This window comes from Dermochelys coriacea, chromosome 11, assembly GCF_009764565.3.
Source record: "Dermochelys coriacea isolate rDerCor1 chromosome 11, rDerCor1.pri.v4, whole genome shotgun sequence".
Lineage (NCBI taxonomy): Eukaryota > Metazoa > Chordata > Testudines > Dermochelyidae > Dermochelys > Dermochelys coriacea.
Genome location: NC_050078.2, coordinates 40,981,357 through 40,999,429, shown reverse-complemented (window position 1 = coordinate 40,999,429; position 18,073 = coordinate 40,981,357). Strand labels below are relative to the sequence as shown.

General features: G+C 43.5%; 2 protein-coding genes across 7 annotated transcripts in view; one reads left to right on the top strand and one right to left on the bottom strand.

Moving 5' to 3' along the window:
* The window catches only part of HAT1 (histone acetyltransferase 1), a 48,290-nt gene extending 45,414 nt beyond the window's left edge, over positions 1–2,876 (bottom strand). The window contains exon 1 of one of the 2 annotated variants that reach the window (XM_038422746.2): positions 2,429–2,876. In XM_038422746.2, the coding sequence (XP_038278674.1) occupies positions 2,429–2,435 (7 nt within the window). In that variant the 5' untranslated portion in view covers positions 2,436–2,876. The remainder of the gene's footprint in view (positions 1–2,428) is intronic. The other variant, XM_043505284.1, reaches the window with a different exon arrangement.
* Positions 2,877–14,758: 11,882 nt separating this feature from the next.
* Positions 14,759–18,073, top strand: part of SLC25A12 (solute carrier family 25 member 12) — a 66,592-nt gene continuing 63,277 nt past the window's right edge. For 2 of the 5 annotated variants that reach the window (XM_043505279.1, XM_043505277.1), the window contains exons 1-2: positions 14,760–14,993; positions 16,099–16,152. In XM_043505279.1, the coding sequence (XP_043361214.1) occupies positions 16,127–16,152 (26 nt within the window). In that variant the 5' untranslated portion in view covers positions 14,760–14,993; positions 16,099–16,126. Of the gene's footprint in view, positions 14,994–16,098; positions 16,153–18,073 lie in introns of all 5 variants that reach the window. The other 3 variants (XM_043505280.1, XM_038421621.2, XM_043505278.1) reach the window with 3 other exon arrangements.

The following is an 18,073-nucleotide window of genomic DNA, read 5'->3' as shown; positions in this document are numbered from 1 at the left end:
ATTTAATCTTTTTCTGCATTTGTACTATATTTTGAGGAAAAATAATTCAAGATGTCAATTCTCCTTGGTTTACAATCATTAATACATAATATAGCCTCTACACTAAACCTGGTAATGCTTTTTACTAGCTCGGAGGATACACTATTACAAAGCTTATATACATTTATTCAGATTCTTAATGTTTACATTTTTACTGTGTGAGCAAATGATGAGTTTCTTATCTATTCGATTTTTTGTTTTTCCACTTGTGATTTGTGTCAAGCTAAATTTGGTTGCAAACTATAATTCAATTAAAAATGCACAAAAACATATTAAAGTTTTTTTATTAGTTAAATAAAGCTACATTAAATGTGCTGAATACATAAGAAATAAATTTATCAAAACCTTGTCTTTAAACTAATATATTAAACAAAGGCAGTATTGTCTGTACTTAGTGAACTGAACTAATCTGATCTGTGGTCTCCATGATCTTCAATATTTTAGAACAAGTAAGTCTCAGTTGCTCACACCCCATTTTTATTTAGACTGAAAGAAGAAAACTGCTGTTTTTTCAACTCCCAATCAATGTCTCAATGTTGAATGGACTACTCATTCAGTTGAACAAACTGAAATGAAGAAAATATTTTCTCCACACCTGGAGAAGAGGCTATTGCTGTCCAGAGCAGGTTTAACACTTCACAAACTGGTTCCAGGTGGTTAGCTATTGACTTCCACCAGTTCAGTGGCTTGACTTTCTTTACAACTTCAGAAGCAAACATGTACTGCTTGAATATAATTTTTTTAAATTTAAATTATTTTAATAGATTGTACTAAGTTTAGGCATAGGCTGTCAGTTTCAGATTTAAATTTTAAACAGTTTTTTTTAAATGTACTTATTGTAAATTTAAAAAAAATCAAAAATAAATCAGTTTAAGTTAAGTTACCATTTTTCTCCACTCCACTTAACAGGGGCAAATCTACACATACTAATATCAGTCAATAGGGCACAGACAAAGATGCCCATTCCCACTGAAGTGTGTTGAAAAAGCTGAGAGAAGATACACACAGGAGAGAAGCTATTGGACAAAAGGATGAGGAGAGAGGTGGTGGTAGGCTAAACAATTAACAAAAACAATTTAAGTGATTAAAAAAGCCTCTCCATCTCAATAAATCAGGGTTTTACTACCTTGCACTTTGAAAAACTAGCAGGGCTATGATATCACGTTGTTCAAAGACCAGCCCTTAATTTCTAATGTAAAGTACAAGCTGACATTTGAAAAAAAGGTGTCATGCATTCAGAAAGATCATGAAGAAAAAAGGGCACAAGTGCAATTGTTTTTCTTTTGCAAGTCACCACTAACTTTGAAATGAGTAGTTTAGCCAATAGAACTTCAGAAAAGTCTGCCTAACTCTCAAAGCATTCAATAATGTGCAAAAAAATAATTCCCAAACATTAGTTAGTTAATTTCTGATATCTAGTTACCTATGCATCTCACACATTTCTAGTGCACCCATCATATTATCTAGCCAAATGACCTTGACCTTATATAGGACAATGGACTAAAACAAAGGAAGTTTCTAAACCACACTATTTATAGGCCACAGCTTTATAAAGTTTAAAAAAGTAAATTTTTGAAGTTTTTTAGACCCATCTCATAAATCAGCTGAAGTTTGCACAAAAGATTTTGCAGTTTAATTAGTTTCTGGGGATCCAGAAAAATAGCATAAGCATGTTCAAAGGACAGTTGGTCCTTAAAGGAAAAATTTGCTCCTACCCTATCCAGACCATCTGCAAAGTTGTTTTTTATTGACTTATCAGGCTGCTGTGTATTTAAGAATTGGGCAGACACCTGAATCTGGACTTAGCTCACAGGTGTGAATGTATCCTTGGCCCGGGCCTATAGAGCAGAGCCACTGCGGAGTCATGTTCCCCTTGTTCTTCCCCAGAAGCAGGGGGCAGACACCCCGGGAAGAGTCTCATCGGCTCGTAATGAGAGAGTCTTCTGGGCTCTGCTTCTCGGTAAGCGCGTCCCTTCCCGCGCCTCCTTACCACACTGCGACCCGGATCCCCTCGGAGCAGCCCAGCCAGGCCGGGTCGTAGCGAAGGGAAGAGACACGAGCAGCAGGACACAGGGAGCCGCTTTGCGGGAGCCCCAAGCTCCGGGGGACGGGGCAGGCGGCGTGACAGGAACGAGGCACCCCGTTCCGGGGAATGGCAAACACGCCGTTGGCGGCTCCCCCAAACAGCGGGGTGAGGGCGGACGGCGGGAGCTGCCCCCGCGGGGAGCAGGAAGCCCCTCCACAGTCGGAAGCTGCGGCACCGGGGAGGCCCCTATACTCCCGGGCCGCAGGACAGGCCCAGGGAAAGCCGGGGTCCCTCCCTGCACCGCGCTCGGCGAAGCCGCGACGGAGCCCAGGGCCACAGCTCGCTTCCGCCGCCACAACTTACCCGCCATTTGGGAGCGGCGGCAGCAGCCAAGTCACCCGGACAGAGAGCGAATCAACCCGCGCGCCCACACACCGGACGTGAGAGCATAGCCACGCGCTTCCGCTCGCCGCCAGCTGCGGGGCGCAAAGGCGGGAAGGGAAGAGGCGGCTATAGATAATGCGCATGCTCTGTACAGCCCAGTGGCATGGTAACGAACCGTCCCTGTTATTGGGGCCGCTGTGTTTTTACAGAATTAGTGGCTCATTTGCATAAGCCCGCCTCCCTCTAGTCTCCGCTTCTCCCCCCTCCCCCATTCAAGTCCTCCAGCTCCTTGCCAGCCCAGGGCCTGTGACTTGGCCTGCTCCCAGCTCCTGGCTCTTTTGGTCCCTGTGGCTTCAGCTCCATGCTAGGGGACGCTCATGTACAGAAGGGTTGCCCCCTGTCTAATGGCACAAACCCAAACATCCCTGCCCCGAGGCCACGCCCCTTCACCGCCTCCTGTCTGACGTCCCGCCCCCATTCTCTCCATCCTTCCTCCCTCTGTAGCGTGCTCTCGCCCATCCTCACTGGGGCTGGGGGGTTGGGGTGTGGGAGGGGGTGCAGGCTCTGGGCTGAGGGATGGGGTGTCGGAGGCTCAGGGAGGGAGATTGGGTACAGGAGAGGCTCCGGGTTGGGGCCGAGGGGTTTGGAGTGTGAGAGGGAGTGCGGGAGGAGGCTCAGGACCGGGGCAGCAGGTTGGGCTGCAGGAGGGGTTTGGGGTGCAGGCTCTGGGAGGGAGTTTGGGCATGGGAGGGGGCTCAGGGCTGGGGTAGGGGTGTGGGAAGGGGTGCGGGGTGCAGGCTCTGGCCTGTTGGTGCTTACCTCAGACAGCTCCTGGAAGGGACCAGCACGTCTGGCTTCTAGGCTCGGGGCGGCCAGGCAGCTCTGCGTGCTGCCCCTGCCTGCTGGCACTGCCCCCCGCAGCTCCCATTATCTCTGGTGACTGGCCAATGGGAGCTGCAGAGTCGCTGCTCCAGACGGGGGCAGTGCGCAGAGACCCCTGGCTGCCCCTGTGCCTAGGAGCCAGAGGGACGTGCCGGTCGCTTCCGGGAGTCTGCCTTACACCCACCATGCTGTCGACTGGACTTTTAGCGGCCTATTAAAATCTCCCAGATTGGTTCAGTAGCCACTGGGAGATTGATTCCGATTCCAGGAGACTCCTGGACAATCTGGGAGGGTTAGCAGCCCTAATGTACAGTGAGTACTCAGCCCTATACAGCCCTGGTTTTGGCTGGAGATGCTGTAGTACAGATATGGTGTCTAGCTGGTTCTGCCTCTTTGAGCCAGTCACTCCCTCAGGCTGTCTCCACACTTACACCAACATCCTAGTGTGTTTTCTTCTCTCTCTGTAGTCTTCTCCAAACATGGTTCTCTCAATTCCCATTCTCTCTACCCTATGCCCTCTGATTTGGAACCTCTTTTTGATGCTCTTTGTGTTCTCCTTTCCTCTTTCTTGTTGTGGACACCAGACTCCCCTTCCAATACCTTCTATACCTAACAGTTTCACACCCTTCCACTAAGGCTGTTTTTCTAGGCTGCTTATTCACTACCTTCTGTTCCCGTTCTGTCACTGTTGAGACATTCGTGACATACACTACCTCTATTTAAAGAAATATTTTTTTAAAAAGTTAAGGCACAGTTTTTCTTTTATTTAATATTTCTATATTCAAAACCTGCATATTCAGGAGAAAAAAATTACTTAACAGATATCCCATGGTCACAGTGTTAGTTACACCTCTGCCCCCTTCCTGGTCTTTGAATGTACCCCCTCAGATGTTAGGTCTCATGCCTTTACCTATCCTGGGGTGGATTTGTATAGTTTTCCCACTCCTACACTAGATCTTGGGCTACACAGTGTCCTGTGCATCAACTCCTCACATGGAACAGACATCTCTTATATGTGTTTCCACCAGTTCTTACCCTGAGGTCTGACTGAGTTCGGACACCTGTAGTCTTTGTTTCAGGAGTGTGTGACCAGTGGTACACATTGGTCAGACAAGTCTTCTTAAAATCAAAGTATTGTTTATTTTAGCAAAAGGAATAGAGCTTTTAGGGGAAGAAAAAGGATTTTAATATAAAAAAAGTATACATGCCTCTATTCTTAACTAAAATCTTATCACCCTCTGATGGTAACGTAGTCAGGCCTAACTTCTTCAGGCACCCTCAGCAGGGTGTTGTGTGTCTCAGACAGGTTCCTCTGAACAAATTTCCCTCTCCTCAGAGACAGTCCTGTCTCATACTGCAAGAGTTCTTCTGTGTTCGTGGACCTATCCTGGCTAAAACCAGTTTTGTAGGTTGGCTGGAAAGGAGGCAAAACCCAAGCTAATGGTTCTTCAAATAGTGACCCTATAGGTGCATGTCCCGGTGCTTCAGATTGGAGATTTTTGGTAGTAGTATCCATTTGGCCTGCGTATGCGCACTCCCCATCTCACACTGCTCTGTTGCTAAATAGTGTTGTACGGGCAAACCGTCCTCAGTTTCTTCTCAACTACCCTTGGCCTGAGACTGAGCCTTAGCAAAGCCCATTGATAGAGATTCTTCTTAGTGTTTGCGTCTTAATAATTTTTTTCCTTAGTAGTAATACAACTTCCGTTAGTTAATGTTAGTGTTAATAATTTCTTCTTTTTTAATTTCATTCATATATATTATTATTTTGCTTGTAGAATAGTATAAATTATATTTCCCTAGTTCTTCCATTCAGAAAGTGAGCCCTAAAAAGGGTCTGAGCAGCTCTCCCCAAGTTTAAACATTGCCTCTTCTGTTGGGAAGCCATTCCTGTCAGCAACGGCAATTCCTGTTGCATTCGCTGCCTCAGAGACAGACACGTGCCTCAGAAGTACATGTTTTGTCTCAAACTAAAGGCAAGAATAGAAAGAGTCATGAGCTGAAATTAAGACTACTCATGATAGAAATTCAGTCTGATCAGCCTCTGACCACAGAGCCCGGGACCCCCCTTTTGACAGCAGTCGCCAACATCGTCCAATCAACACTCTCCGATGGCTTCAAAGAGGAAATCCTTAGACTTCTCTCAGAAAGTTTCAAAAGAAGTGGGCCACAAGTTCCCTGAGCAGGGAATCGGCCAAGAGAAAGAGATCTTAGGCATGGTCGATAACTTCAGTACCGACTGACACACAATTAGGTACTTATGAAGCTGCAGGATCCTCCGGTACCGATACCACCAGTAAGCCCTATGAGGGCAGGCTCAGGCAGAATAGTCCCATCAGGGGAAAGGAGCATCAGAGAAAGACCCAGGTCCTCTAAAAACAGCACCAATAGAGGCTTATAGACAATCATACCGAGTACACCAGCACCGTAAAAGACTACGATGATGCCTGTTGGCCATTCCTCGGAGTGCAGAGGGCCTCCACTACAGATTGCTATCTCCATTTCAGTGGCACCTACTCTTATGACCTCAATGGTACTGATGGCTATTCCAGTACTGTAGGAATTTCAGTTCCCCAAAGACTTGATGGTCTCGGAGATAACTGAATCACCATTACCAGACACCGACATAACTGAGATATGGATTACACCCATGTCTCTGGATTTACATGTGGTACCAGGACAGTCTATTCCACCACCCATGACTGCTTCACCCTGGTCTGACGACAATGATGGGGATGACTTATAGTCATTGTCAATCCAGAGCTCTCCATTGCAACATCAGGGAGCTAGCCAGGGGAAAACTCGTGTTCCTTCAATCTACTGCCAGAGTAGAAGAGACAGTTGGTATGGACACCTTTGGGTGCCCCTGCCCATGCCATTTCCACAACCTCAGTGGCCACATTGGACCCATGGGTGACATATAGACAACAATTTTCAAGAACCTCTAGCATCACCCAGAGAGATAGAGAAAGATGATCTACCTCATTCTCAATAGCCAGACCTCCTGATCCTCAAGAGGAGAGACTAGACAAGGAAGCCACTCTGGTGACCAACATTTCCTCATCATCTCCTGACAAGGCAGCCATGCCTCCCTCTTCTACCAACAAAAGCAGATGACTTCAAGCAGTTTCAAGACCTCTTTAAGAGGGTAGTGGATTCCCTTCAAATCCCACTTGAAGAAGTCAAAGAGTCGCAGCAGAAACTACTTGACATCCTGCAGACGTTGCCATCAGCCATAATTACACTCCCCATAAATGAGGCACTGCTTGATCCAGTGAAAACTATATAGCAGACACCAGCCAAACACCAGCCAAAAGGGCAGACAAGAAATATTATGTGCCCTTTAAACACATGGACTTTTTGTTTTCTCACCCATCCCCAAATTCACTGATTGTCAAACCTGTTAACGAACATAACAGACAGCACCATGCTAAAATGACACCATATGACAAGGACTGGAAATGTCTGGATTTATTTGGATATAAATCATATTCTTTGCCAACCTTATAATTTAGGGTTGCTAACTATCAAGCCCTCATGGCAAAATATAACCACATGAATGATTACAATTTAAATTCCTTTATTGAACATCTCCCATTGGATCAGAAAGAGTACAGATAGACCTATTCGCCACAGCCAAGAACTGTAAGACAATGGCCACTTGCTTGCTTCTACACCTCTCTATGAAAACTGCATTCCTAGTGGTCATCACATCTGTTCAGAGAGTGGGAGAGATAGGGGCCCTAATGGCATATTCCCCCCACTTTATGATTTTCTTCAAGGACAAGATCTTTGAGGCTGCATCCCAAATTCCTACCACAAATACCTTCAGTCTTCCACATAAATCAATATATTCGCCCTTCCAGCATTCTTTCCCAAACATGGGATAAAAGGGAGGCAACTCTGCACTCACTTGATGTCAGGAGAGCATTAGCCTTCTATTTGGAAAGGACTGAGCCTTTCAGAAAATCTCTCCCTTGCAGACAGATCTAAGGGATCCCAAATAGCTAAGCAGAGACTCTCTAGATGGATATTGGAATGCATTAACTACTGCTATTGCATGCATGATGTACAACCCCCTTTGGGAGACCAAATTCATTCCACAAAATCTCTGTCCACTTCCATAGCCTTCCTCAATAATGTTCCAATCACAGAAATATGCAGAGCAGTGACTTGCTCATACATTTGCTAACATTATGCAATCACTCATGATTCAGCATCTGATGTGATATTTGGTTTCACTATATTATCATCAATATTGGACTCAGCTCCAAAGCCCCACCCCTCCATCAGGGACACTGCCCCAGAGTACCTAGAATAAAACACCCATAGGGACACTATTCGAAGAAGAGGAAGAAGAAGAAAAGTTTACTCACCTTATGCAGTAACTGAGGTTCTTGAAGATGTGTGTGTGATGGGTTGGATCACAGAAACCCCCTTGGGACTGCCACCTGATGTGCTGGGACCTCTGAGCCCATTTTCCCTGCCAGCTTGGGACTTCAGTACCTTGCCTTGTCTGAGCCAGACACACTTGCCTGCTGCAAGCACAGATCCAAGTCTGAACCATATCCCCCGCAAGCTGCAGGCTTAACCGAAAACAGCTTAAGAAGTGCTTCTGTCTCCAGCACTCAAATACCCAGCTCCCAATGGGGTCCAAACCCCAAATAAATCCATTTTATCCTGTATAAAGCTTATACAGTGTAAATTCATAAATTTTTCGCCCTCTATAACACTGATAGGGAGATATGCACAGCTGTTTGTCCCTCCCCCCAGGTATTAGTACTTACTCTGGGTTCATTAATAAGTAAAACGTGATTTTATTAAATACAAAAGTAGGATTTAAGTGGTTTCAAGTAATAACAGACAGAACAAAGTAAATTACCGAACAAAATAAAATAAAACACGCAAGTCTAAGCCTAATACAGTAGGAAACAATGCAGGTAAATCTCACCCTCAGAGATGTTCCAATAAGCTTCTTTGACAGACTAGCCTTCTTCTAGTCTGGGCCCAATCCTTTCCCCTGGTACAGTCCTTGTTCCAGATCAGGTGGTAACTAGGGGATTTCTCATGACTGCAGTCCCCTTTGTTCTGTTCCACCCCCTTATATATCTTTTGCAGAAGGTGGGAATCCTTTGTCCCTTTCTGGGTTCCCACCCCTCCTTCTAAATGCCAGGTTTATGATGGATTCCAGTACCAGGTGACATAGTCACATGTCCTGTGAGATCCCAAGCCTTCATTCTTCCTGGCCTGACTCACAGGAAGGCTTGCAGGTAAACAGAGCCATCTACAGTCAATTGTCCTGGTTAATGGGAGCCATCAAGATTCCAAACCACCATTAATGGCCCACACTTTGCATAATTACAATAGGACCTCAGAGTTATATTTCATATTTCTAGTTTTAGATACAAGAATGATACATTCATACACACAGGATGAATACATGCAGAAGAACATAACCTTTGCACAGAGATGTTACATGGCATATCTAGTATAAAACATATTCCAGTTATGTCATATTTACATTCATAAGCATATTTCTATAAAGTATTATGGGGTGCAACATCACAACGGGTTTCCCCCAGGATGCCACTTGGAACTGGGGTACCACTGAGCCTGCCTGACCCTGCAGCCTGGATTCCCTTTCACACTGTGGTGCTGTGATAAATTGCCATGCTCTCTAAGTTTGCTCTTTTACTAACATACACACAGATACCAAACTGCAGCTTCACACACAGATGCTGAGATCAGCTCTGCATCAGATGGCTCAGCTAAGGCACCTCTCAGATGCTAAGGCATACATCCCCCTCTGGAGTGCAAACCCAAAATTATACTGTCTTGTGCTGCACAGGAAACTGTACAGTAAGGTCATAAAATTCGCCCCCTTCCCTCTATGTGGAGAGAGAGATGCAACAGCTTTCTGCTCCAAGTTATAATTTCCACACACTGGTTTTAGACAAAACAAAAGCAAGTTTATTAACTACAAAAGACAGATTTTACATGATTATAAGGGATAGCAAACAGATCAAAGCAAATTACCTTAGAAAATAAAAAACCCACAAACTGAGCTTAACACGCTAGATAGGTGAGATAAGAATTAGCAATTTCTCACCCTGAGTGATAAACAGGCTGTCTGTCTTAAGACACAAACTGCCTTGGTTTTCCCAGGTTTTCATACACAGACTAAAAATCCCTCTTGCCTGGGACTATCACTTCCCACAGTTCAGTCTTTGCCCCTTAGGTGTTTCCAGGAGGATTGTTGTAGGGAGAGAGAGGTACCATCATGATGTCATTTCCCCCCTTTTATATCTTCTTCCCACTTGCTCAAAAGCTTTTGCTGTGACATGGGTCAAACAGTTCCCATTGTGTAGTGCTATCTCTGAGAGGTGTCTATTGTACACAGTCCCTGGGGTAACCTTGTGCTTGTGTACATTTCCTCAATAAACCATTACCATTGTTTGGCCTTTTTACTGTTGTACCTGAAAGGCTCCTTGTGGGTGTTTTCAACCTCAAAACATGGTTCAGTAACACATACATAGCCAAACTTCATAATTTCACATACGACGATAGCACATACAATCCAATGAGATATTACTGTCTAGCAGATCAAGACTTTTAGAGTAATACCTCACAAGGTATATTTTGTACAAAACATATCCTAATTACATTATATTGGTAAATATTGAGGTTCCTAGGTGTCATAGTGTGTCCCTATGGGTGCTCCACTACCCGCATTCCTCCCCTCTGCTTCGGAGTTCTTATATATGAGCTCTGAGGTAGAGAAGGAATTAAGGGCAGTTAGCCTGCACAGCCGGATATAGCAACAGAGCACAGCGTGAGATGAGGAGAGCACATGTGCGAGCCAAACAGACACTGCTACCAAAAATCTCTGATTTGCGGAGCAGGGATCCGAAGACACCCAGAGTGGAGCACCCACAGGGACACATCTTGAAGAACCTCAGTTACTGCACAAAGTGAGTAACCTCTTCTGGTCCTGTCCCTTACAACTCTCAAGTGTTTACTGAGAAGTGACTATCTATCTTGAGCCATTACTTTCCCTTTTTGACTTGTTCACCTAGATAGCCCTCTTGAGTGATCCTAAAATATTAATACAGTAAACATTCCAATAACTAGGTCAACATACAGTGTTTATAAATTATTACAGAGCAGCTCCAAATCTGACACAAGGTATATTAGCACAACTGATGTGAGGGGGAAAATGAAATGTGCCTACATTATTTTAATCTAATCTAATCTGATATTACAAAAACTATTATGCATTAATAATAATTATATGGCTATTGCATGGCATCCCTACAGGGTGTAGTTTAGGTTGTTTGGGTGCCATACCTAGGGATTTCCATACCTGGGCATTTGAATTTCTTTTAAATTTAACAGTTAATCATTTATTCCCAAAAGAATCATGTGGCCAGCCGATCTTCAGTAGGCCTTGCAACTCTTAATATATTCAGCCTCACCCAGGCTTCCAATATCTTGAAATATATCTTGACTACTAACTAAAGATAGAAGGCCTGATTCTCCTCTCATACTGCTTTTACACCAGGGAAGCTCCACTGACATCTGTAGAGCTACTTCTGATTTAAAGTGGTTTAAGTGAGAGCAGAATCAGGCCCACAAAATCATACTGTTACAAGCTTCTTAAAGACCTGTGACAGCAGATGTAGATGAGGAAAAAAATGCCTTTCCCCGATAGTTGAACAGGCATTTTTCCTTAGGAAAATAAAACAAATTTGAAGTTTGTAAGCCAAGTCATTTTAAAAATATGAACCTCACAAAAAAAATTAGGAAAATGTTGATAAAATGAAGAACAGGATTTTTTTTTTGAAACAGCATATCTTTAAGAATATTCCCCTGAATTTTTTCAGTATTCCCAGAAAAGCTCTATCCTGCCGTGACATAAGGTATATGAAATTTCAGAGGGATTATTAATTTCTTTTTGATAAACTGAAAGGGCAGGGAAGTTGAAATTTTGGCTTACCATAGGCTGCTAATTTCCATATTAAATATAGAGAGACTACCACAACTCCATAATACTGTACATCCCAAATCCATGTGAACTCCCCTTTTTTCCATACTCATAGTAAATGAAGAGCTTGGTTTGGTAAATGAGGTATTTTGTGATCTGTGTGCTAATGAACACATTCTTAAGAAGTCCTATTGGACTTCAAAGGCCTTGTACCCACCTACACCAGTAGAAAATTTGTGCAGTTGATTGGGTAAAGAAGCTTACATTGTCTGTGTCTGGAATAGGGGGTTTTGCAACTCACGTCATGAGGTTGCTATAGTGTGGTCCCAAGTCCACACAGGGAGGTGAATGTATCAACTTCAAGTGGAATGGTGGATATCAGACAGCAGTGTTTGTGGACTAGTTATCAAAGGTGGGACTCATATAACTCCAAAATGAATCCTTGGTGAAGGTGACTGTTTAAAAATATAACACTTCCAATCTCAACTTTGGACTTAATAGACCAACCTAAAAAAATACGTCAATCAATATTCTACTTCCAGTTCCTTTCTGTACACACACTAAACTGCATGACCTATGTGCAGTAGCTAATCGACATTAGGTAAATTATACAAAACTGTTCAACCCCTCTGCTATTAGCAGAAGTGGGAGCCCTAGTGTAGGGGGCCACTTGCTGAAGCTACTGTTTTAAATACTATGCCTGTTCTGATTAAGGTTACCAGAAACCTTGTTAAAAACCCTTGTGACCTATTCATAGATCTCCCACCATTGCTAACATTAGTGGGGGAAGTTTTAAAAAATGTCTCTAGAGTAGACAGGACTTTAGTCTCCTTCTATAGATCTAGGATGATATTCCTTTTCAAATAGCATATATATTGGTTGACTTTTGCAAGATTATCTCTGCTGCCAGCCAGTAAGTAGATTAAATGGTAATGAACTACAAGTGGGCTGTGGGAATTTTTCATTGAGCTGTAGCCTGACAAAGTTCCACTCTACCATTCATAAATCTACTTTTCCAATTACCCTTATATTACAGCAGAGGACCTATGGCTGTATCACACTGTTTATAAACCCTAAACTCCTATCTACTGTAGTTGGAAATATTTGTGTGTATCTTATCTGGGGTTAAAACAGCAGCAGTCATATATGCTTTGCAAAGAGATCTTGTTGGTCGCTTTGAAATTTTTATAAGGCAAAATAAAAAGTGCATTATTCTCAAACATTTGGTTCCCAAAGGCAGATTGTGAACAAGTTGTCCAAACATAGTGCCATTGTCTCCTTCCTTGAGAATGAGTAGCCTGCATATTTCTTTCAAATTTAAAGAGAGGCAGGCAGCATTGCCTAGTATTTAAAGCACAGGACAGCTTCTAACCAGAAGCTTCTGAATTCCAATCACAGCTCCACTGATTACTTTGTGTCTCCATTTCCCCATCCATAAAATGGGGATAATAATATTTATCTGCCTTGCATGGATCATGTTGCTAGGATTTATTAGTTTAGGGGCCAAATATACCACTTGACGTAAACAGGTGTAGTTACATTGGCCTTTAATGGAATTGCTGCATCTGGTTACGCCAGTAATGAATTTGTGCAGCATTTTACCGATATGAAATGCTATTAAATATAAGTACTAATTATAATTGCTGGAACTATACATGCAACATAATAACAATAATTATTGTTGATAAAAAGATGGCAAAAAGATTTTTTGGGGGATGGGCAGTTTTTGTCAAAAGTTCAAGTTTTTTTTACTAGGTCTACTTATACTGTGATTTATATAGTGCCTTTAATAAGGATCTTCAAGCACTTTACAAACACTATTAAATAATTTATGCAACACTCCTGTGAGAGGGCAATGTTATATCCATTTTACAGACGAAATATATAGGGGTTAGTGACTTGCTAAATCACTGATAGAGCCAGGAATATGACTCCTAGTCAGTCTTTTCTACCTAGTAGACCTTGCTTCCTCTGCACTGCATCTTGCTTAGGTGTAAAAGACTGTATAAGGTGTAAGGCAGTACAGAGTCAGACCCCCTACAAAAAGAAAAGGAGTACTTGTGGCACCTTAGAGACTAACAAATTTATTAGAGTATAAGCTTTCGTGAGCTACAGCTCACTTCATCGGATGCATTATGCTCTAATAAATTTGTTAGTCTCTAAGGTGCCACAAGTACTCCTTTTCTTTTTGCGAATACAGACTAACACGGCTGCTACTCTGAAACCTGTCATTATTTCCCCATGGTATTTCTCCCCCCCATCCCACCCCCCACTGTTCCTCTGTCCACATATCTATTCAGGGGATACCATCACAGGGCCTAATCACATCAGCCACACTATCAGAGGCTCGTTCACCTGCGCATCTACCAATGTGATATATGCCATCATGTGCCAGCAATGCCCCTCTGCCATGTACATTGGCCAAACTGGACAGTCTCTACGTAAAAGAATGAATGGACACAAATCAGACGTCAAGAATTATAACATTCAAAAACCAGTTGGAGAACACTTCAATCTCTCTGGTCACTCGATCACAGACCTAAGAGTGGCTATACTTCAACAAAAAAGCTTCAAAAACAGACTCCAACGAGAGACTGCTGAATTGGAATTAATTTGCAAACTGGATACAATTAACTTAGGCTTGAATAGAGACTGCGAATGGATGAGTCATTACACAAAGTAAAACTATTTCCCCATGGTATTTCTCCCTCCCACCCCACCCCCCACTGTTCCTCTGATATTCTTGTTAACTGCTGGAATTAGCCTACCTGCTTGTCACCATGAAAGGTTTTCCTCCTTCCCCCCCCTGCTGTTGGTGATGGCTTATCTTAAGTGATCACTCTCCTTACAGTAAAAAGAAAAGGAGTACTTGTGGCACCTTAGAGACTAACAAATTTATTAGAGCATAAGCTTTCGTGAAAGTACTCCTTTTCTTTTTGCGAATACAGACTAACACAGCTGCTACTCTGAAACCTCTCCTTACAGTGTGTATGATAAACCCATTGTTTCATGTTCTCTGTGTGTGTGTATATAAATCTCTCCTCTGTTTTTTCCACCAAATGCATCCGATGAAGTGAGCTGTAGCTCACGAAAGCTTATGCTCTAATAAATTTGTTAGTCTCTAAGGTGCCACAAGTCCTCCTTTTCTTTTTGCGAATACAGACTAACACGGCTGCTACTCTGAAAGATTTTGAGGTTGAGCATTAGTGGGCAAGATCCATACCAAGGCCTTTGTAGGAAAGGCTGGCACCCCCCCTTCCCTTCCCTTCCCTTCCGCCCCGCCCCCCCCGGGACCACCAGCATCTGACCTAGGTCAGCTTCCTCACAGCCCTGTGTGGCAGGCGCTAGGCGGCCACAGCCGCAGGGCTGGCACCCCTGCCCCGCTCGAGACCGGTGTCCTCCTCTGGGAGGTGCCCCTCGCCTCACTCCGGCCACCCTCCTTCCGTGGGGACCGCTTAGTGCGGCCACAAGGTTCAGGCGCCCTCACTCCGGCCGCCCGCTGCCTGGCCAGTCGCCGGCGGGGTCCAGCAGCCCGGTTCTGTCCCAGCCCGTTGGCGCAGGGCCCCGGCAGGGGCGGCTCATTAGCATAGGGCCGGGCTGCGGCGGCGCGGCTGGCTGGTGGTAGCGCCGGGCTGGCAGCTCCTCCTCCCCCTCCCCGCGCTCAGCATGGCGGTCAAGGTGACTCTGCTCCTCCGTCGCTTGTTGCATAAGGAGCCGGGTGTTGCGGGTGGCCCCTTCGCCGCCAGTTCGGGGCTATGCGGGCAGGCGGGGAGCCGGCGGCTGCTGCTGCCGCCCCTCTGTCGGCCTGGTACCCGGCAGCGGCCCCCGAGCAGCAAGGGGTCGGGGGAGCGGGGAGGAGAAGGCCCCCCACCCCGGGGGAGGAGAAGGGGAGAGAGCCCCTACCCCGGGGGCAGGGGCGTGTAGAGGGAAGGAAGGAAGCAGCTTTGGGGGGAAGGGTCCTGGGGTTGGGGGATGGGAGGGAGCTCTGGGTGGAAAGGTCCTGTGATGGGGGCAGGGAGCAGCCCGGGGGAAGGGTCCTGTGGTGGGCAGTGGGAGGGTGAGAGCACCTCTGGGGGGAGTATTGAGGGTGAATAGAGGAGCTCTTTGGGAAGATGGGAGTTTTACAGCAGGAGCTTGCAGAGCAGTCCTCAGCTGGGGGAGCACAGTTGGGGTGGGGGAGTTTTCAGAACAGTATATCTCACTTGGAAAAATATTGATGATTCTTGTTGTGTGTGTTTGTTGTTCTGTTGCACATAGTCAAGCCAAAGGTGTTAAAATGTGTTTGCTTAGTGAGTTTTTAGCCTACAGGTATAGCCTGGATGCTGGTGCATGTGGTTGAACTTTTAAGCGTCCCAAGGTCTTCCCAACTGTTTGTCTAAACTAGAGCATGGTCATGTTTTAATTCAAGTTAACTAAGACAATTATAAATGCAATTGGAGACACTTCACAAGTGTTGGTGATTTACTGCAACTCCTTCTGCCTAGGGCAATTTCTACCATTTGGGGCACTGGAAATACTGTTGCGTCTGACATTTAATCCTGTTTCACTGTCTCCCTTATTCTCAGCCAACAGTTACTGAGTTTGACAGCTATCACTACTCCCTGAATTTTTTTAAAGTTAAGCAATATAAACTTAGATTTTAATGTTTGGGATTCTGTTTATCAGTTAGATAAGAGAGCTGACATTTATTACCCTTATCAGCATAGATTGCATGAGGATTCTGTACACTATAAGTCAATTACCTAGCTAGTAAAGCATTAACTTTCTTTTCTTGGCTTTACAGGTGCAAACTACCAAAAGAGCGGATCCCAATGAGCTACGGAACATATTTTTACAGGTAAACTGATGTATTTGATTGACAGTTTTTCTTTAAGGGTATATCTTCACTACCAATGTTAATGTGCCGCGGCGGCAGCGCTTTGACGTGGCTGTGTAGTTGCAGCACCAGCGGTGGGAGAGAGCTGTCCTAGCACTGTAAAAAACCACCCCCACAAGGTGAATAGCTACAACCGCTGGGAGCGTGGCTCCCAGTGCTGGTTCACTGTTTATACTGCCACTTTACAGCATTGAAACTTGCATCGCCCAGGGGGGTGTTTTTTCACATCGCTGAGCGAGAAAGTTTCAGAGCTGTAAAGTGGTGGTGTAGACAAGGCCTAACTCTTGATATGCCCTGATATGCTAGGGAGGACGGTTTCCTTGGAGAGTGGTTACCATGGAGGGCGGTTGCTATGCGGGGCAGTTGGTATGTCAAAGTATGTGATACACATTTTATGTCACACTCAGTAAGATCTTTAAAGTTCACACTGTTTATATTGTATGTCTAAAGGCCTTTTTAGGTTTGAGTGGTATTAAGCTAAACTGATATTGAAACAAGTTATGGCTTAATACTACTTTCCTTTAAATATTTTTGAAATAGTTACAACATTTCCTCTACAGCACAAAAACAAAACCCCAACCCTAAGCTGCATTATTTTTTTAAGTTATACTTTTCAAGATAATAAAAAGCTGTACCTTGAAAGTGGTTATATACTGTAGATCTTGCCTTAAGGATAACTTAAGGTTACAACTTGTGTGTGTGTGTGTGTACTAGTCTGTTTACATCATGTCACTTTCTTAGTAAAGGGTGTCCAAATTGGTATGTTTATATTGAATTACTGGAAACTTTTTTCTTCCTTCCTCTCTGATTTCCCTCAAGCCATCAGAAAGATAATTCTAAAAGGAAAACACAAAATTATGAAAGTAAGATTTTTGTAACAAGATTGATGTGATCAAATGTGTCTTTGGTCCTTGATTGTGTCCCTTAATATTTTAAATATCTTTCTATGTAAAGAAATCCTTTACATTCAGTAATTCTCAAGTAAAACACTTTAGCTAGAATACAGGAAATGAAAGTAATTTTAAATTAAGGAGTTCCCCTGGATATAAGACAGTAATAACACAAGTCACTTTTATGTCATCCTTGACATGTGACCTTTGATGCTGTATTATCAAGTTCCCAGATATGATAAGCAGCCAAGAGACCCTTTTGGCTGAGAGAACTAATTATATCTGACCATCACATTTTTTCATAGATGGTTAATTTGAATACAGGAGTGGGTGCCAAAAATTGCAATGTTGTATTCAAATGATTGTCTAATTTTTTAACATCTGATATACCCTGTAAAGATTTTTCCCCACCATAAAAGCATAAACTGGATGTGTAGTATTTAGTTTTAAAGAATAAAATAGTTAAGTATTAATTTATTGAAATACAAATGAGTATCAGATATCTAAAAGCTCTTTTATTGGCTTGTGGACTTTGGTAGTTAGACTGTCAAAAAAAACATTTTGCAAGTCATACAAGACTTGAAACATGACTGGGTTGTTTTCTGACATTTGGCATATTTAACTTTTGCGTAAACTTATTCTGTTCAACTGGAATGCTTCACATAATGCAGAGCGTATATGATTCTTGTCTTATGTTGTGTTTTGAAATAGGAGTTTTTGTTGCTGAAGTGAAGTAAATTATTTGAAACCCTTGATTTAAGTCATGTATGTAGTATTTTTATCCTTACCGTGTTGCTAAATCTGTAAATTCTCCATATGAAGTTAAATATTTTACTGTCACGTGGGCAGTTTATTGTTTTTAAAAAGTCTTAATTCCACAAGTTCTACAACAGATATGAAAACGACCTTGTTTTGTGCACATAAGAAATGAAGATGTAATGGCTGCCATATTACTTTTCTTGAATAGCTGAAACTTGCAATAAAAAAGCTAT